Below are 22,155 nucleotides of genomic sequence, written 5' to 3'. Positions count from 1 at the left end.
TTTACTATTTGATATAGAAAGGCTTAGACCTGTTCTGCACCAGGCCACTTTCACAAATACGAGCATAAGACGGCATTTTAAAGTAAAGTATTTATTTGCACAATATAACTCATGGATCTCTCAGCACGTGCTTTTATAGCTCCCCAGGTTCTTTCCCCCAATAAGCCCAGCGACTGGCGTACAAACCCAAATACAAAGAATGGGGTATGGAATATAGTAAAAGGTTGGACGCCCCCCAGATTCTAGCACCTGGGGCACTATTATATTGAAGCTTCACTTTTACACAGCCTAAAAAAAAAAATCCTAATTTGATAACTTTTGTAAACACCTTCTATTACATGTATAATTTACAGCAAAATAAATATGATTATCAGTTCCTTTATCTTTGTAAAGTCTTTGCAATCATGGTGAGGTAGCTCCTAAGGTCTTCCTTCTTCTGTCTTATCTGACTTTCCAGTGACCTGGCTTCTGTAAGAATTTCATCAAACTTCTGTACGTGTAGTGAATCCAAAGCGGAACGTTCACTGAATAAAGGAAAAGTAACATTTTAATTCAGTGGAAGCATCGTAGACATTTAATGCACAGTGGCGGTATGGTTAACAATGAGCTCAGCCCTGTGAGGAGAGAGTCTCGGTTATCTGTTGACTGATGCTAAAAGGAGAACAAGGCATGAATGTAGGCATGCATCGGCTTCTGTCACCCATAGTCCCCCTCCAAATAGGACTGCAGATGCCAATGGTGTAATGAAGGTCCCCAGGTCTGATTCTGTAAATGCCTATTACACCGTACAGGAGACATGGCCTACTAGACTGCCTGGTGGTAATAATGAGAGTTAAATAAAGTTTTATAAAAAATAAAAAAATCCCAGTTACTGCATTTTTCGCCCTATAAGACGCACTTTTCCCCAAAAAAGTTGAGGGGAAATGGCAGTGCATCCTATTTTTGGTCCGCATCAAATCTGCATTTTTTACAGACTGAATGCGGACCCATACATTTTAATGAGAGCCACAAAAAATGCGGCTGTTCCGCAATCCCACAAAAAAGATAGAACATGTCCTATTCTTATCTTTTTTTGCGGACAAGAATAGGCATTGTTACATTGGGTCTGCAAAAAAAATTCTGACCGCAAAATTCATAAGGTCGTGTGAATTACGTTCGTGTTTTTTTTTTTTTTTTGCAGGACAATTTGTATTTTTTTTTAACATACAACCATTTTGTGGTTTATATAATGTAATGAAAACATCTTTTTAGTTTTACTTGGGGGGAGGTGGAAAAAAGCAGCAATTCCACAATTTTTCTTTGGGGGATGTTTTTATGGCATTCACTAAGTGATATAAATAATGTTAACTTTATTCTGTAGGTCAGTTCTATTATTCCGATATAATACCAAATTTATATCATTTTATGCTGAACTACTATTGCACAATACATTTTTTAAAATAAATCATTTGTTTTTGTGTTGCCCTATATTCTGAGAGCCATACCATTTTATCCTCCCATCGTCTGAGCTGTGTGTTTTGTTTTTTTTTTGTAGCGGAGCTGTTGTTTTTATTGGTACCATTTTTAATCACTTTCTATTAAATTTTTTGGAAGGCAAAGTGACCAAACGAGAGTAAACTTTTCTATGGTGAAAATGGGATTTTTTGTTTTTATTTAATTTTTTTAAAGGGTACCTAAACCTTCATTCAAAGTACTGTAGGCGCAGAGGTGCTTCTCAAAGTGCTCTGAACCTTTTGGCTTTCATCTGCTCTGCTCTGTTGCAAAACTACAACTCCCATCATTCCCTGACAGCCTACAGCTATTATCCTACAGAAGGGCATCGTGGGAGTTGTAGTTTTACAACAGCTGGAGGGCCGCAGGTTGAGCATCCCTGGTATAAAGGATCTGTACTCCGCGTGCTGCATGAGCAGAGTCGACGTAAACCAAAGGTGCAGAGCGCTCTGAGAGGCACCGCTGCAGCCTTTTTTTTACACCTTTTTAAGCCATGCAATCATCTGACTGCTGGTTTAATACTCCATATAACTTCTGTATGTGTATCATGCCTGTCTATGAAAATATTACCCTATGAGGTTATAAAGATTGCAGACTTTCTGCCTCCAATAAGGACCCTAATGCCATGAAAACCCATCAGCAAACCGTGATCATGTCATGCGGATACTGATGTAGTGATCGAGCCACCTCTTTCTAATTAGATGCCAGATTCACTAGTAACTGTGGCACCTAAGAGTACGTTCAGGCTTCCTGATGCAGTTTTGGAAGCGTAAATTAGGAGTAGATCATCAAAAGAGAAAACGTCTAAAGGACAGATTTGACTTTTCCCCATTTTTAAATTCACACAGCAGTAATGTACTGTTGAAGCCTCTGTGACCGCTGAGGTCTGTGAATAGCAGCAGCAGTCACAGGACCAAGCCTCTTTCTTGTACTGGGGGTACCTGAAAAGGCCATGAATGGAGAAGCGGGACCGCGGACAGGTGAGTGGGATTTTTAAGTTCAGGGGGCACCAGTTAGGACACAAGGGGTTGTTGGCTCCAATTTAAGTTTTCACCATGGGGTATATGACTGGAGGAGCACTTACCTCAGTGTCTTTGCATAGTTAGAAAACAGAAGGTTTACTTCATTGCTCAAATCTGTAAACAGAAATACAATCCGTTTTTACAAATGCAGAAATTAAAGAAGCATGAAATGCATTGATAAATCACAAACCTTTCATCATGGTGTCAATGTCTTCGACCTGAGGGCTGTCGGACAGAATGGAAGGCCGGTCTGTAGACGACAAACACTGAAGAGTCTCAGGATCTACATTCTGTTTGTAAGTCAAATACACAGTCACTTATTTCAGCAGGTGCGGTAATATATATAACCATTCATTTGTAATTAAACGCACAATTAGGGCTCCTTCACATACAGTTTTTGGGGCCTTAAAATGTCACATGATTTCATCTGCATTTTTTGTAGCATTTTTGCTGATATAGTGGGGGTTATTTATCAAAGACCGGTATTTTATGCCAGTCTTTGATAATTGTTGTTAATGGGAAAACCTGGCAAGCACACCTTATGCGCTCTGGGCACAGCAGGATCTGCTGCTGCATATTGCCTCAGAGGGTGTTCCCAGTGTTAGTGGGAAAGTGCAAAATTATAAAAATTACAAAATGTCTCTCAGAGGTCTTTTGTGACCTTATTAGGGGAATATTACTTGTATCAAAAACATAAACACACAAGTGGAAAATAAAACGTATAAAGGTAAAAAAAAATACAGTGCCAACTCAGACCACTACCATAGACATCCCGCTCCAGTGAGACTATATATATATATATATATATATATATATATACACAGTTGTCCCTCAAGTTACAATATTAAGTTCCTGGATGAGCATTGTACGCTGAAAAATTGTAGCTTGAGCCCATAACTCTATGGAAAACTGGGCTTTGATTCCAGAGTCCCAAAATGTCAACCTAAAATAAGGGAAAATTAAGATTTAAAGGGAACCTGTCATCAACTTTGTGCTGCCCATACTAACAGCAGCATAAAGTACAGACAGGTGAGTTGATTTCAGTGGTCTGTCATTTATAAGTAAGTGGTTGTCGAGCACCAACATCACAATCATTGCAGACTGGGCCTGGAAAAGAGTCCCGGCCACCTGAGAAGAGTCCTGGTTATTCATGACTTCCTGCTCTCCTGCCCACCTGCTGATGACTGACAGTCTTCTACCGAGTTTTCTCCCTTTCTCTCTAGCAGAGAACTGCCAATCATCAGCAGATGGGTGAGAGAGCAGGAGAATATGAATAATCATGACTCTTTAAGTAGATTTGACTCTTTAAGGCCTGGGCTGTAATTATTATGATGCTGGATCTCAGCAACCACTTACTTTTATCTCATGAATGACACACGGCGGCCCTCAGTGAGGTCAGCATAAAGTTGATGACAGGTTCCCTTTAAGAGAAATAAGCAGATAACTAAGACAGATAAAGTAAGTCCTTACATATAACAGTCAGAAATAGATACTGGAAGCTGTAAATCGCCATCTATGATGAGGACAGGGGCTTCTTCAGTACACCAGAAAAATAAAATGGAGCGGTCCTCTCCTGGTGTCTGAAGGAGCAGTTCATCCTGGTGCAGACAGAGGGCAGTACAGAACATGTAGTTCCTCATTGTACTGTAGCAATGCAGGTGTTTTACGAGGGAAAAGGCCATGTTGATTGGCTGGATTTGAGTCTGAGGCATTGTATGGTGAGTCTAATTTCAACTTACAATGACTCAGGAAAGACCATTGTAAGTTGAAAATATTATATCCTGAGGCCATTGTATCATGAGGGATCACTTGTATTATATATTACGTCCTATCAGTCCAATTGACCAACAAAAGAAAATCTGCACTTAGAACCAAGGTAAAACTTGAAACCCAAGCTTTATTGTCACTAGGGATGAGCAAATCGACTTCGGATGAAATCTTGGAACCGAATCCGAGTTCGGGAAATGGTTTTCTACAGTATAAATCAATTTCTGAAGTTATTATGCGAAGACTCGTGAAGTAATAACTTCGGCTCATCAAAACCAATACATTCTAATACTGTACGGAGCGCTCGCCCCGTACAGTATTGAAATGAAGTTTTAGGCGAATTGACTTCGAATGTTTCATCCGAAGTCGATTCGCTCATCCCTAATTGTCACCATAAAATCTTTTAAAAATATATACTATGCATCAGTTAAGATCCACATAAAGGACAAGACAAGGAACTAGGGGGACATCTGGTGGTCAAACATAGAAATGGCATTCAGACCTGCAGTGACTTAGAACAGTACAACAAACAGTTATGTAAAGTTTCCTCAGGTAATGCCAATAGTCACAAAATAACTAATAGTATATTACAAGGGGCCAAAAGATAGTCAAATACTTCTAATCAATTGAAGAAATAAATCCAGCCACCGAAGATGTCCGACCAGCTCTGACACATCTCGCAAAATGCTTTGTCAGGGGATGTTCCATGACTACTAGATTCTGGCAATCAAACACACACCTCACCAATCACAACTCAATTTTTGACCTAAAGGTGACAAGTCGGTTCCCCCTCCCGGTCCATCCACAATGCAAGGCTAGTGATGTAACCAATGTCAGCCCATATCCCTCACTCGCATGGCACATAATTATGTTACCCCTGGACACTAGTTAAGATCATGTGGGCAGCATCTGGGCATGTCACGCAAGTCACATGTCTAGGCACCCCTCACGCCGTCAGGATCACATGAGCAGCGGCCCATACGTGGCTTTGGTCACATGTCCAGGCACCGCTCACACTACTGTTTAAAACATTTTTGGTGTCAATAAAAATGGATTTTTAGTCTTCACTTTTTTCCTAAGTGCAGACTTTTTTTTGGTGATGCTTATATATTATATACTGAAACACCCGTCATCAATTAGGGAACCCACTTCTGTCATTTATTTTGGTGTCAATAAGTAAATTTGAAGTGTAAGTGTTGCTTCAGTTTTTGGAGTGTGTTTCCCAGAATGAACACTCTTGTCTGAAACTAGCCTACATTTTTTATATGTTTAGGCTACCAAAATAATTGTTGCAGTGTTTTTCTCTGGACACATAGAGCTCTTCATTCATATGTTCTTTTAGAGATTTTATTTGGATTAAACAATAGAAAGTAAAATAATGTGTTACTGTCCTTTCAATTTATTTTTAATATTGTGTCGAGACAGGGATGTTAAACAATTGAAGACTCAGCGGCTCAACCTCTCACCGTAAATGGAAAAGGTGCTCACCTAAATGGCCCACCCTTAGGGCCCAAAGTGAAAACGTGAATAGCAAAAGAAAAGGGGCACACTCAGATGGGCGCACTTGAATGGAAAATGATATACAATTTATTAAAACCTAAAAACAAAATCCCTAAAAATGGAAATACATAAAATACAGGCCCTATAAAAAATATGCCTATATATGCATAAATATCATGAGTCCCGTGTGCCAATCCAAGGGTGGTACCTACAGCACCTATGTCAGCTGCATATAATGAAGTACAGACCGTGCTGATGAATGGGAGAGATAGCACCTATATCACCTATGCCAGTGTTTCCCAACCAGTGTGCCTCCAGCTGTTGCAAAACTACAACTCCCAGCATGCCCGGACAGCCTTTGGCTGTGCGGGCATGCTGGGAGGTGTAGTTTTGCAACAGCTGGAGGCACACTGGTTGGGAAACACTGACCTATGCCGGCTGAAAATGTAACACGTGCACCAGTGTACCGCAATAAATAAGGAGATGGTGCAATAGGCACCTAAACCAGCTGTATATCACTTAATGTGCAAGTGTTGCAATGTTAATGGCTGTATAGCGCTTGATGCCAATCACAATAGCTTCTGGTCGTTCCCAATTGCGGTCCGATTCATATATACGGCAACTTTCACAGTTAATAACTCAGCATCACTTCCAAAAGTCACCTGGTAAGTTCACAATAGAGGAATGGGTACTCCCCAGGAACTGGGTCTTACCCGTCTTCATTGCAGCTTTGCAGCACTGATTCCAGGCGGCTGCACACCAGCGGCGTCCCACGTGGTGTGCTAGACCTCAGCGTGGCGTCCCACGTGACCTGGTTGCTTGGGAGACCGGGTAAAGCTGAGTTGACGTCACAGATAGCCGACTGCTTACACCGGATCCAGACAATGCCGATTTTCTTTTCTCTTATTTTCTTGTTGCAGGTATTGTCTCTGCTGGATTAGTTAGTGGAACGCTCACTCCTTACGCCAAACGTGTTTCGAGGTGCTGTACCTCTTCCTCAGTGGCCACTGGTGCACGTGTTACATTTTCAGCCGGCATAGGTGATATAGGTACTATCTCTCCCATTCTTCAGCATGGGCTGTACTTCATTATATGCAGCTGACATAGGTGCTGTAGGTACCACCCTTGGATTGGCACACGGGACTCATGATATTTATGCATATATAGGCATATTTTTTATAGGTGAAAGAAAGATTGTAGTATAAGTGAGCACTCACTCTATGGCATTAATTGTATATGTTTAATAATAATATCCTCCAATAATTAATAAAATAAAATGGTACATATAAAATACAATCTCACATAAATTGCAATGTATCATAAAATACCTAAAATTTGGTCGGCCGACCATAAATATGCAAAAGACCACAATATAGGTAAATAGCAATAATAACAATAGATAGCAATAACAATAGATGACAATAGCAGCAGTCAATAATAGCAGCAGTGGATGTCTCAATAGTGTCGTGCAATATTAACCTCAGTGTCTGAGGGTGACAAGAATAAGTGCTAAATAAACAACTAATATGGTATAGGAATTAGTTCTGAGGCCAGAACTTGGTGCAAGTGTCTTTGTGTCCATAAAAAATAACAAATATAGTGAATTAAACATTTCAAAATAAGAAAAAATTGTGACACCTGGTAGTTCACTGCACATTGATGAATGCTGAAGTGTTTGTATCTCTTTCTATAGCTATTGGCAATTGCCGTATAGGTTGGATCATCCCGGTCAATGCGTCATCCACATTAAATTGTTTGCATATATCCCTATGCAGATAGTCTATATCTTGCTGTTTTAAAGTGAGCTTATGTAGAGAGTCTATGGCGTCAGCCAAACAATTGCCTGTGTATAGCGGATGGCCTTAAATGGTTTGGGAAAGAAAGCTCTTACCTCCTGTTGAGCTTGTTTCAAGACCTTATACCTGACTGAGTCCAGGTGGTGAGCTGGGGACGCCACTACGTCCTCACAGTTCGTGTTGTCCGATGATCTCACCCAATCCTCAGCGAAAAAAATCGCAATAAAACCGCATTAAAACCGCATTGTGGCGAAAATTGCTGATTATAATCCAATCCTGGATTACATTACCGCAGCTTGTGGAGGACTTCAAAAACATTTATAAAGGAGGAGGTTGGGAGTGCCGGATATGACCACTGAGGAAGGGATGTGGAATCATCCCGAAACGCGTCTGGTATATCGGACACTCTGAGAAAACCTCCGCAGAAACAAGCTTTGCATGGCCATGCTAGACTGGAAATTCGTATGATCCGAACAATGGAAATATTTGATAATTGAATCGACTTAACATCCAAGTGATTGCGCTCACCGGACGAAAGTCCTGTTCGCAACATCGCGAGATTGGGTGAGATCATCGGACAACACGAACTGTGAGGACGTAGTGGCGTCCCCAGCTCACCACCTGGACTCAGTCAGGTATAAGATCTTGAAACAAGCTCAACAGGAGGTAAGAGCTTTCTTTCCCAAACCATTTAAGGCCATCCGCTATACACAGGCAATTGTTTGGCTGACGCCATAGACTCTCTACATAAGCTCACTTTAAAACAGCAAGATATAGACTATCTGCATAGGGATATATGCAAACAATTTAATGTGGATGACGCATTGACCGGGATGATCCAACCTATACGGCAATTGCCAATAGCTATAGAAAGAGATACAAACACTTCAGCATTCATCAACGTGCAGTGAACTACCAGGTGTCACAATTTTTTCTTATTTTGAAGTGTTTACCGTAATCCACTATATTTTTTATTTTTTTATTTTTTATGGACACAAAGACACTTGCACCAAGTTCTGGCCTCAGAACTAATTCCTATACCATATTAGTTGTTTATTTAGCACTTATTCTTGTCACCCTCAGACACTGAGGTTAATATTGCACGACACTATTGAGACATCCACTGCTGCTATTATTGACTGCTGCTATTGTCATCTATTGTTATTGCTATCTATTGTTATTATTGCTATTTACCTATATTGTGGTCTTTTGCATATTTATGGTCGGCCGACCAATTTTTAGGTATTTTATGATACATTGCAATTTATGTGAGATTGTATTTTATATGTACCATTTTATTTTATGAATTATTGGAGGATATTATTATTAAACATATACAATTAATGCCATAGAGTGAGTGCTCACTTATACTACAATCTTTCACTTACTCCATTGATTGAGGCAGGGTGTCCTCAATTTGAGTTTGTAGCACCGTACTAACCGCAATCAGCAGTTAGCCACTCCATCCAACTCATTAATATTTTTTATAGGGCCTGTATTTTATGTATGTCCATTTTTAGGGATTATGTTTTTAGGTTTTAATAAATTGTATATCATTTTCCATTCAAGTGCGTCCATCTGAGTGTGCCCCTTTTCTTTTGCTATTCAAATTTTGTACTATACTTTATTAGGAAAATATGTTTATTTGCAACCAAAAATGGTGTAAAGAGTCTTGCGTGTTACTACGGAGAGTCTGTCTTCAGTGTTCTACTGAGCGCTGAAGACACCTATGTGTAACAAGTCATGTAGGCAGGGTGATTGACAGTTAGGCTACATGCACACGACCGTTGTGTGTTTTGAGGTCCGCAAATCGCAGATCTTCAAAACACGGATGGCGTCCGTGTGCGTTCCACAATTTTCGGAACTGCACGGACAGTCTTTAATATAACTGCCTATTCTTGTCCGCAAAGCGCGGACAAGAATAGGACAGGTTATTTTATTTTTTTGCGGACCACGGAACGGAGCAACGGATGCGGACAGCACACGGAGTGCTGTCCGCATCTTTTGCGGCCCCATTGAAGTGAATGGGTCCACATCCAAGCCGCCAAAACTGCGGCTCGGGTTCGGACCAAAACAACGGCCGTGTGCATGAGGCCTTAGTGCACAGGTACATAGTCCAGGACTGGGGTAGTGACAAGAGGGTGGAAGCCTCTGTATGTTACACACAGGCATCTTCAGTGCTCAACAGAACACTGAAGACAGACTCTCCTTAGCAACACTCAGTTACAGCTTTGCTAAGAAGATTCTTTACACCTTTTCTAATGCAAAGAAACATCTTTTTCCTAATAAAGTGTATTAGGGCTCATGCACACGACCGTATGTATTTTGCGGTCCGTAAAAAATACGGATGACGTTGGTGTGCATTCCGTATTTGGCGGAACAGAACAGCTGGCCCCTAATAGAACAGTACTATCCATGTCCATTATGCGGACAATAATAGGACATGTTCTATTTTTTTTACGGACATACTGAAACAGAATGCACACGGTGTAACTTCCGTTTTTTTTTGCAGACCCATTGAAATAAATGGTTCCGCATACCGTCCGCAAAAAAAAAAACATAACGGACACAAAAAGAAAATAAGTTCATGTGCATGAGCCCTTACAAAAATGTTTAACATCCCTGTCCCTAAGGCCTCATGCACACGACCGTATTTTTTCACGGTCCGCAAAACGGGGTTCCGTTGGTCCGTGATCCGTGACCGTTTTTTCGTCCGTGGGTCTTCCTTGATTTTTGGAGGATCCACGGACATGAAAAAAAAGTCGTTTTGGTGTCCGCCTGGCCGTGCGGAGCCAAACGGATCCGTCCTGAATTACAATGCAAGCCAATGGGGACGGATCCGTTTGACGTTGACACAATATGGTGCAATTTCAAACGGATCCGTCCCCCATTGACTTTCAATGTAAAGTCAGGAGTTAATATACCATAGGATAGGAGTTTTCTCCAATCCGATGGTATATTTTAACTTGACGAGTCCCCATCACCATGGGAACGCCTCTATGTTAGAATATACCATCGGATTTGAGTTACATCGTGAAACTCAGATCCGCCAGTATATTCTAACACAGAGGCGTTCCCATGGTGATGGGGACGCTTCTAGTTAGAATATACTGAGAACTGTGTACATGACTGCCCCCTGCTGCCTGCCAGCACCCGATCTCTTACAGGGGGCTGTGATCCGCACAATTAACCCCTCAGGTGCTGCACCTGAAGGGGTTAATTGTGCATATCATAGCCCCCTATAAGAGATCAGGGGCTGCCAGGCAGCAGGGGGCAGACCCCCCTCCCTCCCCAGTTTTAATTTCATTGGTGGCCAGTGCGGCCCCCCCCCCGCCCCCCTCCCTCCCTCTATTGTATTATCATTGGTGGCCAGTGTGCGCCCCCCCCGGCCCCCCCTCTATTGTATTAATATCATTGGTGGCCAGTGTGCGGCCTCCCCCCCCCCCCCCCCTCAATCATTGGTGGCAGCGGAGAGTTAGAAGCATCATACTTACCTGCTGCGCTGTCTGTGACCGGCTGGGAGCTCCTCCTACTGGTAAGTGACAGGTCTGTGCGGCGCATTGCTTAATGATCTGTCACTTACCAGTAGGAGGAGCTCCCGGCCGGTCACAGACAGCGCAGCAGGTAAGTATGATGCTTCTAACTCTCCGCTGCCATCAATGATCGGGGGGGGGGGGGGAGAGGGGAGGCCGCACACTGGCCACCAATGATATTAATACAATTGAGGGGGGGCTGGGGGGGGCGCACACTGGCCACCAATGATAATACAATAGAGGGAGGGAGGGGGGGGCCGGGGGGAGCCGCACACTGTGCCACCAATGAAAATAATACAATAGAGGGAGGGAGGGGGGGCGGGGGGGGCCGCACTGGCCACCAATGAAATTAAAACTGGGGAGGGAGGGGGGTCTGCCCCCTGCTGCCTGGCAGCCCCTGATCTCTTATAGGGGGCTATGATATGCACAATTAACCCCTTCAGGTGCAGCATCTGAGGGGTTAATTGTGCGGATCACAGCCCCCTGTAAGAGATCGGGTGCTGCCAGGCAGCAGTCATGTACACAGTTCTCAGTATATTCTAACTAGAGGCGTCCCCATCACTATGGGAACGCCTCTGTGTTAGAATATACTGTCGGATTTGAGTTTTCACGAAGTGAAAACTCAGCTCTGAAAAAGCTTTCATACAGACGGATCTTCGGATCCGTCTGTATGAAAGTAACCTACGGCCACGGATCAAGGACGCGGATGCCAATCTTGTGTGCATCCGTGTTCTTTCACGGACCCATTGACTTGAATGGATCCGTGAACCGTTGTCCGTCCAAAAAATAGGACAGGTCATATTTTTTTGACGGACAGGAAACACGGATCACGGATGCGGCTGCAAAACGGTGCATTTTCCGATTTTTCCACGGACCCATTGAAAGTCAATGGGTCCGCGAAAAAAAACGGAAAACGGCACAACGGCCACGGATGCACACAACGGTCGTGTGCATGAGGCCTAAGACCACATATAAAATTGTACTGAAACAATTACGCTTCAAAGAATATATATATATAGAAAAACAAAAAGTTCAGTGGCAGCACCGTCAATGAAATAAAGGCGGGTGCAGCTGGCCCAGTGTGGATATAAGCCAATCCAGATAGATAAAAATAACAAAAAGGGCAGCACTCCAAAAAGTAAAAAATGAAAAAATCTTTATTTACCCATATGGGACAAGCGACGTTTCGGCTCAGTATGTGAGCCTTAGGAAAGGCTCACATACTGAGCCGAAACGTCGCTTGTCCCATATGGGTAAATAAAGATTTTTTCATTTTTTACTTTTTGGAGTGCTGCCCTTTTTGTTATATATATATATATATATTAGTTAATTTCTATAGTTTATTCAAAATAGAAAAAAAACACAACTCCATATTAATATAAAGCCCTATGTGTCCAGAGAAAAACACTGCAAGAAGTATTTTGGTACCCAAACATATGAAAAAGTTAGGCTAGTTTCAGACGAGCGTGTTCATTCCAGGAAACACTCTCCGTGAGTGAGATATTTCCTGGCCTGAACGCTGCTCCAGTGAAGTGAACTCACAACATTATAATGTTTTACAGTGCTGTGAAATCCAGTCTTGCCACAGATCTACTGAACTGGTATCACATAATGCTGATCATTATAATGTTGAGAGTTCACTTCACAGGAGCAGTGTTCAGGCCAGGAAATGTCGATCACCAGGGTCGGTGCAAGGATTTTTGCACACACAAGCGAAGCTACATTTTGGCGCCCCCCCCACACAACTCGGTGGGGGTGATAGAAAAAGGAGGGCGTGATGTGACATGGAGGGGGATGATAAATGTGACATGGAGGGGGATGATAAATGTGACATGGAGGGGGATGATAAATGTGACATGGATGGGGATGATAAATGTGACATGGAGGGGGATGAGAAATGTGACCTGGAGGGGGATGAGAAATGTGACCTGGAGGGGGATGAGAAATGTGACATGGAGGGGGATGAGAAATGTGACATGGAGGGGGATGAGAAATGTGACATGGAGGGGGATGAGAAATGTGACATGGAGGGGGATGAGAAATGTGACATGGAGGGGGATGAGAAATGTGACATGGAGGGGGATGAGAAATGTGACATGGAGGGGGATGAGAAATGTGACATGGAGGGGGGAGAAATGTGACATAGGGGGGTGATGTGACATGGAGGGGGAGAAATGTGACATTTCTCCCCCTCCATGTCACATCACCCCCTGCTTTTTACATCATCCCCTTTGTGTCACATTTCTCCCCCTCCATGTCACATTTCAACCCCCTTCATGGCACATCCCCCCCCCCCCCATGTCACATTTCCCCCTCTAATAATGTTGTGTAAAATTAAACATTATGCTCCTCACCTGGGCCTGTTCCCGTCTGGAGCAGCTCCCCTTCTCTGTGTGGTCCTGGTATCTTCTCTCTGTGCTCCCGACAAGACTTTGAGGACCTTTCCCACTCAGCCAATCAGTGGCTGCAGCTGTGTCATACCAGTGATTGGCTCAGCGGGAAATCACTGCCCTGACACGTGACACAGCTTCAGCCACTGATTGGCAGAGTGGGAAAGGTCCTCAAACAACTTGTCAGGACTCGGGAGCCCAGAGAGAAGATATGAGGACCACCACACAGAGGAGAACAGCCGCGGGAGGTCGGCGGCATGCAAGTGATTAATGAAAAAAAAAAGTTCATTTTTCCGCCCCCGCGCCTTCTCAGCGCCCTAAGGCGGCCGCTTGGTCTGCCTTATTATAGCCCCGGGCCTGTCGATCACTAACGGAGCATGCTCATCTGCATCTAGCCTTAGGGCTGTTAAACTACCACATGCGCTAAATTGCAAAAAAGGATCAGGTCAGTAAAAGGGTTGTCCGAGCTGAAACTTATTGGGGGCAAACGGCAGGAAGACTGATAAAATATTAAAAACACCTCGCAAACCAGCCTTCTCCCCTCCAATCCAGTGCCACCGCTCCTTCCTCTTAGCCGGCTGCAGCTGTGACATATTGTTTTGGCTGCAAACTACTACTGGCCTCAGCAGCAGTGATGGCCAGTTCGCAGTGTTCGCCTGCGTACACATGCGGGCTGCCATCTTGACTCACAAGTCCGGCGATGCACAGGTAAGCCCTAATCTGTGCCTGTGCCGCGAGCCAGTCTGAAATCAAATGCGGTCAGCTGGAGCAGGCAGTTCCGAGAACAGCCCGATGAAGGCCCCCGGCGGCTGTTCTCGGAACTGCCTGCTCCTGCTGATCGCATTTGATTTCAGACCGGCTCGCGGCACAGGCACAGGTAAGGGCTTACCTGTGCATCGCCGGACTTGTGAGTCAAGATGGCAGCCCGCATGTGTTCGCAGGCGAACACTGCAAACTGACCATCACTGCTCAGCAGTGTATGGCATGAGACTACTGAGGTCAGTGACTGGCTGCAGCCAGACAATATATCCAGCTGCAGCTAGTGCTGGGATGGGAAAGGGAGTTTAAGTTTTTAAAATTAATTTTTATAATCAGCCTTCCTGTAGTTTGCCACCAATACATTTCAACCCAGATGAATGTGTCACCAAAAATGTTTTCTGACAGTTAAAACCAGAGAGTAACAGACATTCTTTTTTCTAATCTGTTTTTATTTTCTGATTCAGATTTAGGGTCCATTCACACGTCCGCAATTTTGTTCCGCCTTTTGAGGAAAGGAATTGCGGACTCATTCATTTCTATGGGGCAGCACGATGTGGTGCCCGGATCCGGAATTGCCGAACGCACATGCAGATCTGCGGCACCGTAGATCCGCAAAACATGTTGCGGACGTGTGAATGGAGCCTTATTTATTCTGTTTCCTGAACATGATTGTGGGGGCGGCCATCTTGCCTGAGCTGTTCTTAACCCCATGGTCCATAGACACAATGGCCAGGAGGGGACCTCATTGACTTCTATGATAGAGTTTTCTAGGCATGCTCTGTGCCCTGTGCAGTGGTCATTGTACAAGGAAAGAATAGACAAGCTCTGAAGATCACCTAATGTGAATGATGGATCCTGTCTTATCTATACACAGAGGTGATATCATTACAGGCAGGATTAAAATGAGATAACTGCTGTAAAGTGATCTGTACAAACCAAAAAGTGGCGCCTATTATTAGGCTTAGGCTCCATTCACACGTCCGCAATTTTGTTCTGCATTTTGCGGAACGGAATTGCGGACCCATTCATTTCTATGGGGCTGCACTATGTGCTGCCCGGATCTGGAATTGCAGATCCGCACTTACGGGTCCGCAATTCCGTTCCCGAAAAAAATAGAACATGTCCTATTCTTGTCTGCAATTGCGGACAAGATTAGGCTTTTTCTATTAAGTGCCGGCAATATGCGGTCCGCAAATTGCGAAACGCACATTGCCAGTGTCCGTGTTTTGCGGATCCGCAAAACACACATGGATGTGTGAATGGACCCTTACTGTCCAGTGTGAAAACTGCAGGATTTTATGGTTTTTGTTTTAATATAGATAGCGACTTGGAAAATTTAAAATAACTATCAAAAATCCCTTAAAAATATGTTAAACATAAAAACATGATTTAAACAATACTGTAGGTCATTTTCTGATGACACATAACCTTTAAGGCCTTTTCAGGCCTGGTCATTAAGGGGTTAAAAATGTTGTTTATTTGCAGACAGATACTCACTTCTTTATCTTTCTTCCTTTTTAAACCTTTGCTTTCACACTTGGCTGTACTGCTTGCCATTGTCTCCATATGTACTTACATGTAAAACAGAAAACAGATGTCAAAAGAATAAAGCATGAGTTGCCCTTCTATTGTTTGTCACCTTTTCAGGCCCTATTCACATGACTGTATTGTTGTGGACCGGATGTGGACCCATTCCTCTCAATGGGTCTGCAAAAAATGCGGACAGCACAGTATGTGTTTTCCGCATCCGTATAGTCATTCCTCGGCCCCGCAAAAAAGATACAACATGTCCTATTCCTGTCCATTCTGCGTACAAGAACAAGCAGCGTTACAATGGGTCTGCAACACGGATGTTACATGGACATTATCCGTATTTTTTGTGGATCCACATTTTGCGGGCCACAAAATACATATGGTTTCTTGAAAGCACTGTTACTCATAGATTTCTGGACAATTTTCACACTTTTTATATATACAAATAAAACCGAAATTATAAAATGAATATCACATTATATCACCGACCACGTATTTCCTGAATGAAGACGCATGGACTTCACACCATTAGGCCACCTGCACTCGGGTGCGGGTGAACGCACATAATATCCACACAAATGTCCATGTAGATTTATGTGCATTTCTGCAGCTTACCCCCCACTAAAATCCGCAATTTTAATTTCGGTTTTCCACAGATCTCATCCTTCCATTGAAAAGGGTGAAATCCGCTGCTAAAACCGCAAACTGAAATGCTGAGGATCTGGAAATCCGTACAGAAGGCCAATTTGTGCACGGAAAAAAACAGTAAAGTGTACATGAGATTTGTCCAATTTCATACACCTTGTTGGTACTGTATTACGCTATGGTTTTTTTGCACGGGAATCCGCGTAGAAAAACCATGCGTATTTTACAATGTGCGCAGGTGGCCTAAAAACCACAAGTAACACAAGCAGCTTTTGGTCTGGATTTGGTGCAGACACATAGAAATCCACACAAAAATGTGAGCAGAATTTCTGCAAGACGGCCCTCATTCATGGGCTGTTTCACACGAGCGTGTGCAGTCCGGAAATCATGCTCCGTTCTGGACTCTGCTCGTCTTGCAGGAGCGCACGGCATTAGGGCTCATGCACATATATATTTTGCAGTCCACAAAAAAACATGGATGACATCCATGTGCATTCCGTATTCTCTGGAACGGAACAGCTGACCCCCTAATAGAACAGTCCTATCCTTGTCCATAATGTAGACAATAGGACATGTTCTATTTTTTTTGGTGAAACGGACATACGGAGAAACTTCTATTTTTTTTTTTGCAAACCCATTGAAATGAATGGTTCCGTATATGGTCGGCCAAAAAAACGGAACGGACACGGAAAAAAAATAAGTTTGTGTGATTGAGCCCTTAGGCCTCATGCACACGAACGTATTTTGTTTCCATGTCCGTTCCGTTTTTTTTCCGGATAGGTTGCGGACCCATTCATTTCAATGGGTAGGCAAAAAAACGTGTGCTGTCTGCTTCCCCATATCCGTTCCGTAGCCCCGCAAAAAAGATAGAACATGTCCTATTCTATATTGTGGATCCGCAATTTTCGGGCCGCAAAACGCATACGGTCGTGTGCATGTAGCCTTAGGCCTCATGCACACGGCTGTGTTCCACAGCCGTGAGCGGTCCGTGGTATCCCGGCCTGGCATCCTGCTGAGCAGGAGCGCACGGCGTCATTGGTTGCTATGACGCCAAGCGCTTTATGCCGCCGCTGCACTACAGTAATACACTGGTATAGATCATACGAGTGTATTACTGTAGTGCAGCGGCAGCATGAAGCGCACGGCGTCATAGCAACCAATGACTCAGTGCGCTCCTACTGTCAGCAGAATGCCAGGCCGGGATACCACGGACCGCTCACGGCTGTGGAACACGGCCGTGTGCATGAGGCCTTATACTCATTTATAATGCTGTGTGTCTCTGCATGACCATAGTGCTACAGAATTAGGCTACATTCACATGACCGTAAGTGTTTTGTGGTCCGTAAATTGCGGATCTGTAAAACACGTATATTGCCGTGTGCGTTCCGCATTTTGCAGACCGCACATGGCTGGCGCTATATAGAAAATGACTATTCTTGTCCGTGCTTGAGGACAAGAATAGGACATGCTCTATATTTTTGCATCTTTTGCGTCTCCATTGAAATGAATGGGTCTGCACCCGTTCCGCGATATGGACCCATTGATATGGTGGTGTGAATGTACCCTTATACTGACAGCTTTATTTCAGTATGATCCTGCAGAAGGAAGGTCACTCAGAGGCACACAGCATTATAAATCTGTATAATGCCCTGCGCTCCTGCAAAACGAGCAGTTTCCAGAATGGAGGATCACGCTCACGTATGGAGCGTGATTTCCGGACTGCACAGGCTCGTCTGAAAAAGCCTTTAGGGGCCTACACACAGTGCAGATTTTTGTGCAGAAAATCTGAAATAAATCCGCACTATTTTTTGGTGCAGATTTTCTGTTTCTGTAAACAACCTCATTGAAGTCTATGAGGAAACCACTCTACAGAAGATGCCCAATCGCACTATGGTGGTCATTTATTGAACAGAAATACGCCTAAGTTAAGCGTATTTCTGGTTCAGGTCCTTTGCGCAACAATCTGCAACCTCTCCCACTCACGCCAGGTCTAAAAAAGTGGGCAAGGTGGGGGAAGGGGGCGGGCCGGCCCATCTCATTTACCATTTTGTACTCCTGTTTTAGGCCTCATGCACACAAACGTATTTTGTTTCCATGTCTGTTGTTTTTTTTTGCGGATAGGATCCCATTCATTTCAATGGGTCCGCAAAAAATGCGGACAGCACACTGTGTGCTATCCGCATCCGTATGTCCGTTCCGTAGCCCCGCAAAAAAAATAGAGCATGTCCTATACTTGTCCGTTTTTGGCATTGTTACAATGGATCCGCAAAAAAACGGATGGCATACGGATGTCCTCCGTTTTTTTTTTTCCGGACCGCAAAACACATAGTCGTGTGCATGTAGCCTTAGATGTAGAAAATGGTCTAACTGTAAGACAAGTAAGCTGTCTTACATAAAGAAGTGGGGGAGGATCCGCTGAACTCATGGAGAGGCCGGCGCCTTCTCATAACTTCGGCGGATCCCCCGCCAGTTTAGGGCTTTATCGAAAAAGTCAGTCCTAATAAACGTGCCCCTATAAATTCTAAAATCCACACAGCAGGTCAATGTCCTCACATAAGAATAAAAGCAAATCGTACATGAGATTTGTCTAATCCCATCCACTTTGTTCGTGCCGTATTACTCTGCGGTTTTTTTCGCATGAAATCCATCCCGGAAAAAAAAAACGGGTGTAATCTGCACCGTGTGTAGCCACCCTTAGGCCACCTGCACATGTTGCGGAATACACTCGGTTTTACCGCGTAGTACCGTACCAGCTAGGTGTATGAGATCACAGTACTCTCATGTACACTTTGCAGATTTCTTCCACGTGGAAATTGACCCGCCGTGCGGATATCCAAGTCTGCCGCATGTCAGGGTTTGTGGTCTTAGCTGTGGATTTCACCCTTTTTAGTGGAAGGATGAGATCTGCGGATGTTAGGTGCGTTCACCCACGTTCATGGGCCGGTGCCTGGCCTAGGTCTTCAGACCGGCGCACGGACTGCAGGATACTACGGCAGTGCGGAGGGGGGCCACTAAGGCTGATATAAAAAGCCGCCTTTATAAATGTCCCCCATGTCCATATAAACACGGAGCGGGAGGCGTCTGGACCTCACTAATACACGGAGTAGCCACGTCCTTCACGGAAGGGCTTCTAACAGAATGGGGTCCTGAGAGGGAGAACCCCCCTTTATTACTGACACGTGTGCACTACCACATAGTTACTGTAGGGGGCGCTGCAATGCCTTGTATTGCAGAATGATAACTGATGCGTCTTCATTAGTCCTCCCTAATACACTTCAATGTGCACGTGGTCGTATTTAGACGACTAGAGCTCTGCAAGACGCCATGGACCTGACAGCCAGGCCTTCCTACTGCAGCATTACACCACGGAGTCCCGCTGCTATAACTGAGCCTCAGTACGGCGGCCCCAGCCGTATGTAGCGCCCCCTACCGAAGCTGCGATATGGCCGCTCTGAAGGAGCAGTCCGTATAACCGGCCACCGCGCGCCACCTAACGGCAGCTCATCGACCACGCATGCGCAGCTGAAGGGGGGGGGGGGTTCCCCTGCACCACGTGACCGCCTGAATCGCTGAGCTGCGCGGCTAGTGACGCATCATTAATTCTCCGCCTACCGGCCGCGGTGGTCTGCTCTGCTGGTTCCGTCCTTATCACCTCGTCTCTCATCGATACCATGGTCTGTAGAAGAAGTGCATTCTGTGAAAATTGTCTAAAATACATAAATATATTAATTAAAAAAAAAGCTTTACCACCGTTTTCAGTCAGTTTACAAGTCACCATTAAATGAGGGAATTATTTGGCAAATGGTGGCATAATTATTGACAGTGCGGCCGGGAATGCATTAAGTCTCGCGCAAACGCAGTGCGCTGCTGAAACCGGCAAAGGCTACATTCACACGACCGTATGTGTTTTGCGGTCCACAAATTGCGGATCAGCAAAACAGGGATGAATGTAGCCGGCCCTGTGATAGAAATGCCTATTCTTGTCCGCAGAAGAATAGGACATGCTCTATCTTTTTTGCGGGGCCGCGGAACGGATCCTCGGATGCGGACCCGCATCTTTTGCGGCCCCTTTGAAATAAATGGGTCTGCACCCGTTAACGGATGCAGAGCCAAAATGGGGTCGTGTGAATGCACCCTAAACAGCGGCAGCCGGAGACAGGATTGCGCCTTACCTAGGAGCGCACCGCGCATGTGCGAGACCTATGCGCTCCCGGCCGCACTGCCGGCTGTCAATCTAACACAAGAGGGGACGGTTAGGGGGCGTGCTTACCTGCTTACCTTAACTTGAAGCAAGGAAGCCGCTGCCCCCTTGACTTCAAGCTGACCGGCAAGATAGCGCTGATGGCGCTTAAAATATCGTTTTGTGATTCTATGGAGCATCAGACTAACGGATCAAACACATGATTAATAACAGACTGGGGGCTACTATGAGGTAATGCTGGCCGTTTTATATGTGTTTTTGAGGTGACAGGTTCCCTTTAAAGATTTTGTATAGCCACTGAGTTATTTAATAGAATGTATATTTTTGTTCTTTTTCTTATTTTTTTGTCCTGCTCACTGAGAAAGCCGCACATGCTCAGTTTCATCCTTCAATTGCCTTCTGAGCTGTGATAGGCAGAGCACAGACACGCCTCCTTACCTGCAGCAGATAAGACACGCCCCTTGAGCTGTCAGCTTGATATAAATCTAGCAGAGCAATGAATGTGGAGATCGCTGGATCCATGTGAGGTACAGGGCCGGTCCTAGCTTTGTTAGAAAGAGGTGTCATGTACTATATGTTTAAATTAATCATGGGATAACCTCCTTTAAGGGCTTATTCACACGATCGTGTGGTCATAGGATATGTCCTGCTTTTTGCGGTGCGGAGGCATGGACCCAACGCCTGTAGCTATACCAATTCTGTTTTAGGCCTAAATTATTTGTTCTCTTTTTTTGGAAAAGGTAAAAAATAACCTTTATTATGTTTGTTTAAAAATGAACACTGAGCGAATTGATGTCTCTTATATTATATACTTATATCTTTCTCTGTGTTGTGTTTTCAAAAGCCTTTGGTGATATTAAAAAACTATTAGGCCACTTTCACACGGGTGAGTTTTCCACGCGGGTGCAATGCGTGAGGTGAACGGATTGCACCCGCACTGAATCCGGACCCATTCATTTCTGTGGGGCTGTGCACATGAGCGGTGATTTTCACGTATCACTTGTGCTTTGCGTGAAAATCGCAGCATGCTCTATATTGTGCGTTTTTCACGCAACGCAGGCCCCATAGAAGTGAATGGGGCTGAGTGAAAATCGCAAGCATCCGCAAGCAAGTGCGGATGCGGTGCGATTTTCACGCTCGGTTGTTAGGAGACGATCGGGATAGGGACCCGATCATTATTATATTCCCTTATAACATGGTTATAAGGGAAAATAATAGCATTCCGAATAGAGAATGTATAGTACAATAGGGCTGGAGGGGTTAAAAAAAATATTTAACTCACCTTTAATCCACTCTTCTGTCTTCATCTTTGCTGTGCACAGGTGTCACGGCCTATGGTGTGTGCTGTGACACTGTTGCTACTCTTGCGGTTGCCCGCGGCAACATGTTGCAGTGAGAGCATGCGGTGGCAGTTTCTCGGCCTTCTGGGTGATTGCCAAGACATGTTTGCCGTGCATGTTGTTGCCTGCGGCAATGTGTGGTTTTGTTTGCTTTTGTGTGCAGTTCCCCTTTAAGTGG

General features: G+C 44.4%; 1 protein-coding gene across 1 annotated transcript; it reads right to left on the bottom strand.

The window, feature by feature from the left end:
• Positions 1-379: 379 nt before the first annotated feature.
• Positions 380-15,816, bottom strand: TEX12 (testis expressed 12). Its single transcript, XM_040426683.1, has 4 exons — positions 15,756-15,816; positions 2,704-2,803; positions 2,576-2,627; positions 380-524 (listed from the first exon to the last, which is right to left on the bottom strand). Exons 1-4 carry the CDS (start codon positions 15,813-15,815, stop codon positions 380-382), a joined length of 357 nt encoding a protein of 118 aa, XP_040282617.1. The 5' UTR covers position 15,816.
• Positions 15,817-22,155: the final 6,339 nt, after the last annotated feature.

This window comes from Bufo bufo, chromosome 1 (assembly GCF_905171765.1).
Source record: "Bufo bufo chromosome 1, aBufBuf1.1, whole genome shotgun sequence".
Taxonomy (NCBI): domain Eukaryota; kingdom Metazoa; phylum Chordata; class Amphibia; order Anura; family Bufonidae; genus Bufo; species Bufo bufo.
This window is presented reverse-complemented; position numbering and strand designations above follow the sequence as displayed.

What these genes read in the sequence shown, in the direction of transcription:
- TEX12 (XM_040426683.1), bottom strand. Translation starts at nt 15,815, where the DNA reads ATGGCAAGCAGTACAGCCAAGTGTGAAAGCAAAGGTTTAAAAAGGAAG. An exon ending in CATTGACACCATGATGAAAG is followed by an intron (nt 2,628 to 2,703) that starts GTTTGTGATTTA and finishes TTCTGTTTACAG; the next exon opens with ATTTGAGCAATGAAGTAAAC. An exon ending in AACTATGCAAAGACACTGAG is followed by an intron (nt 525 to 2,575) that starts GTAAGTGCTCCT and finishes TCCTTTATTCAG; the next exon opens with TGAACGTTCCGCTTTGGATT.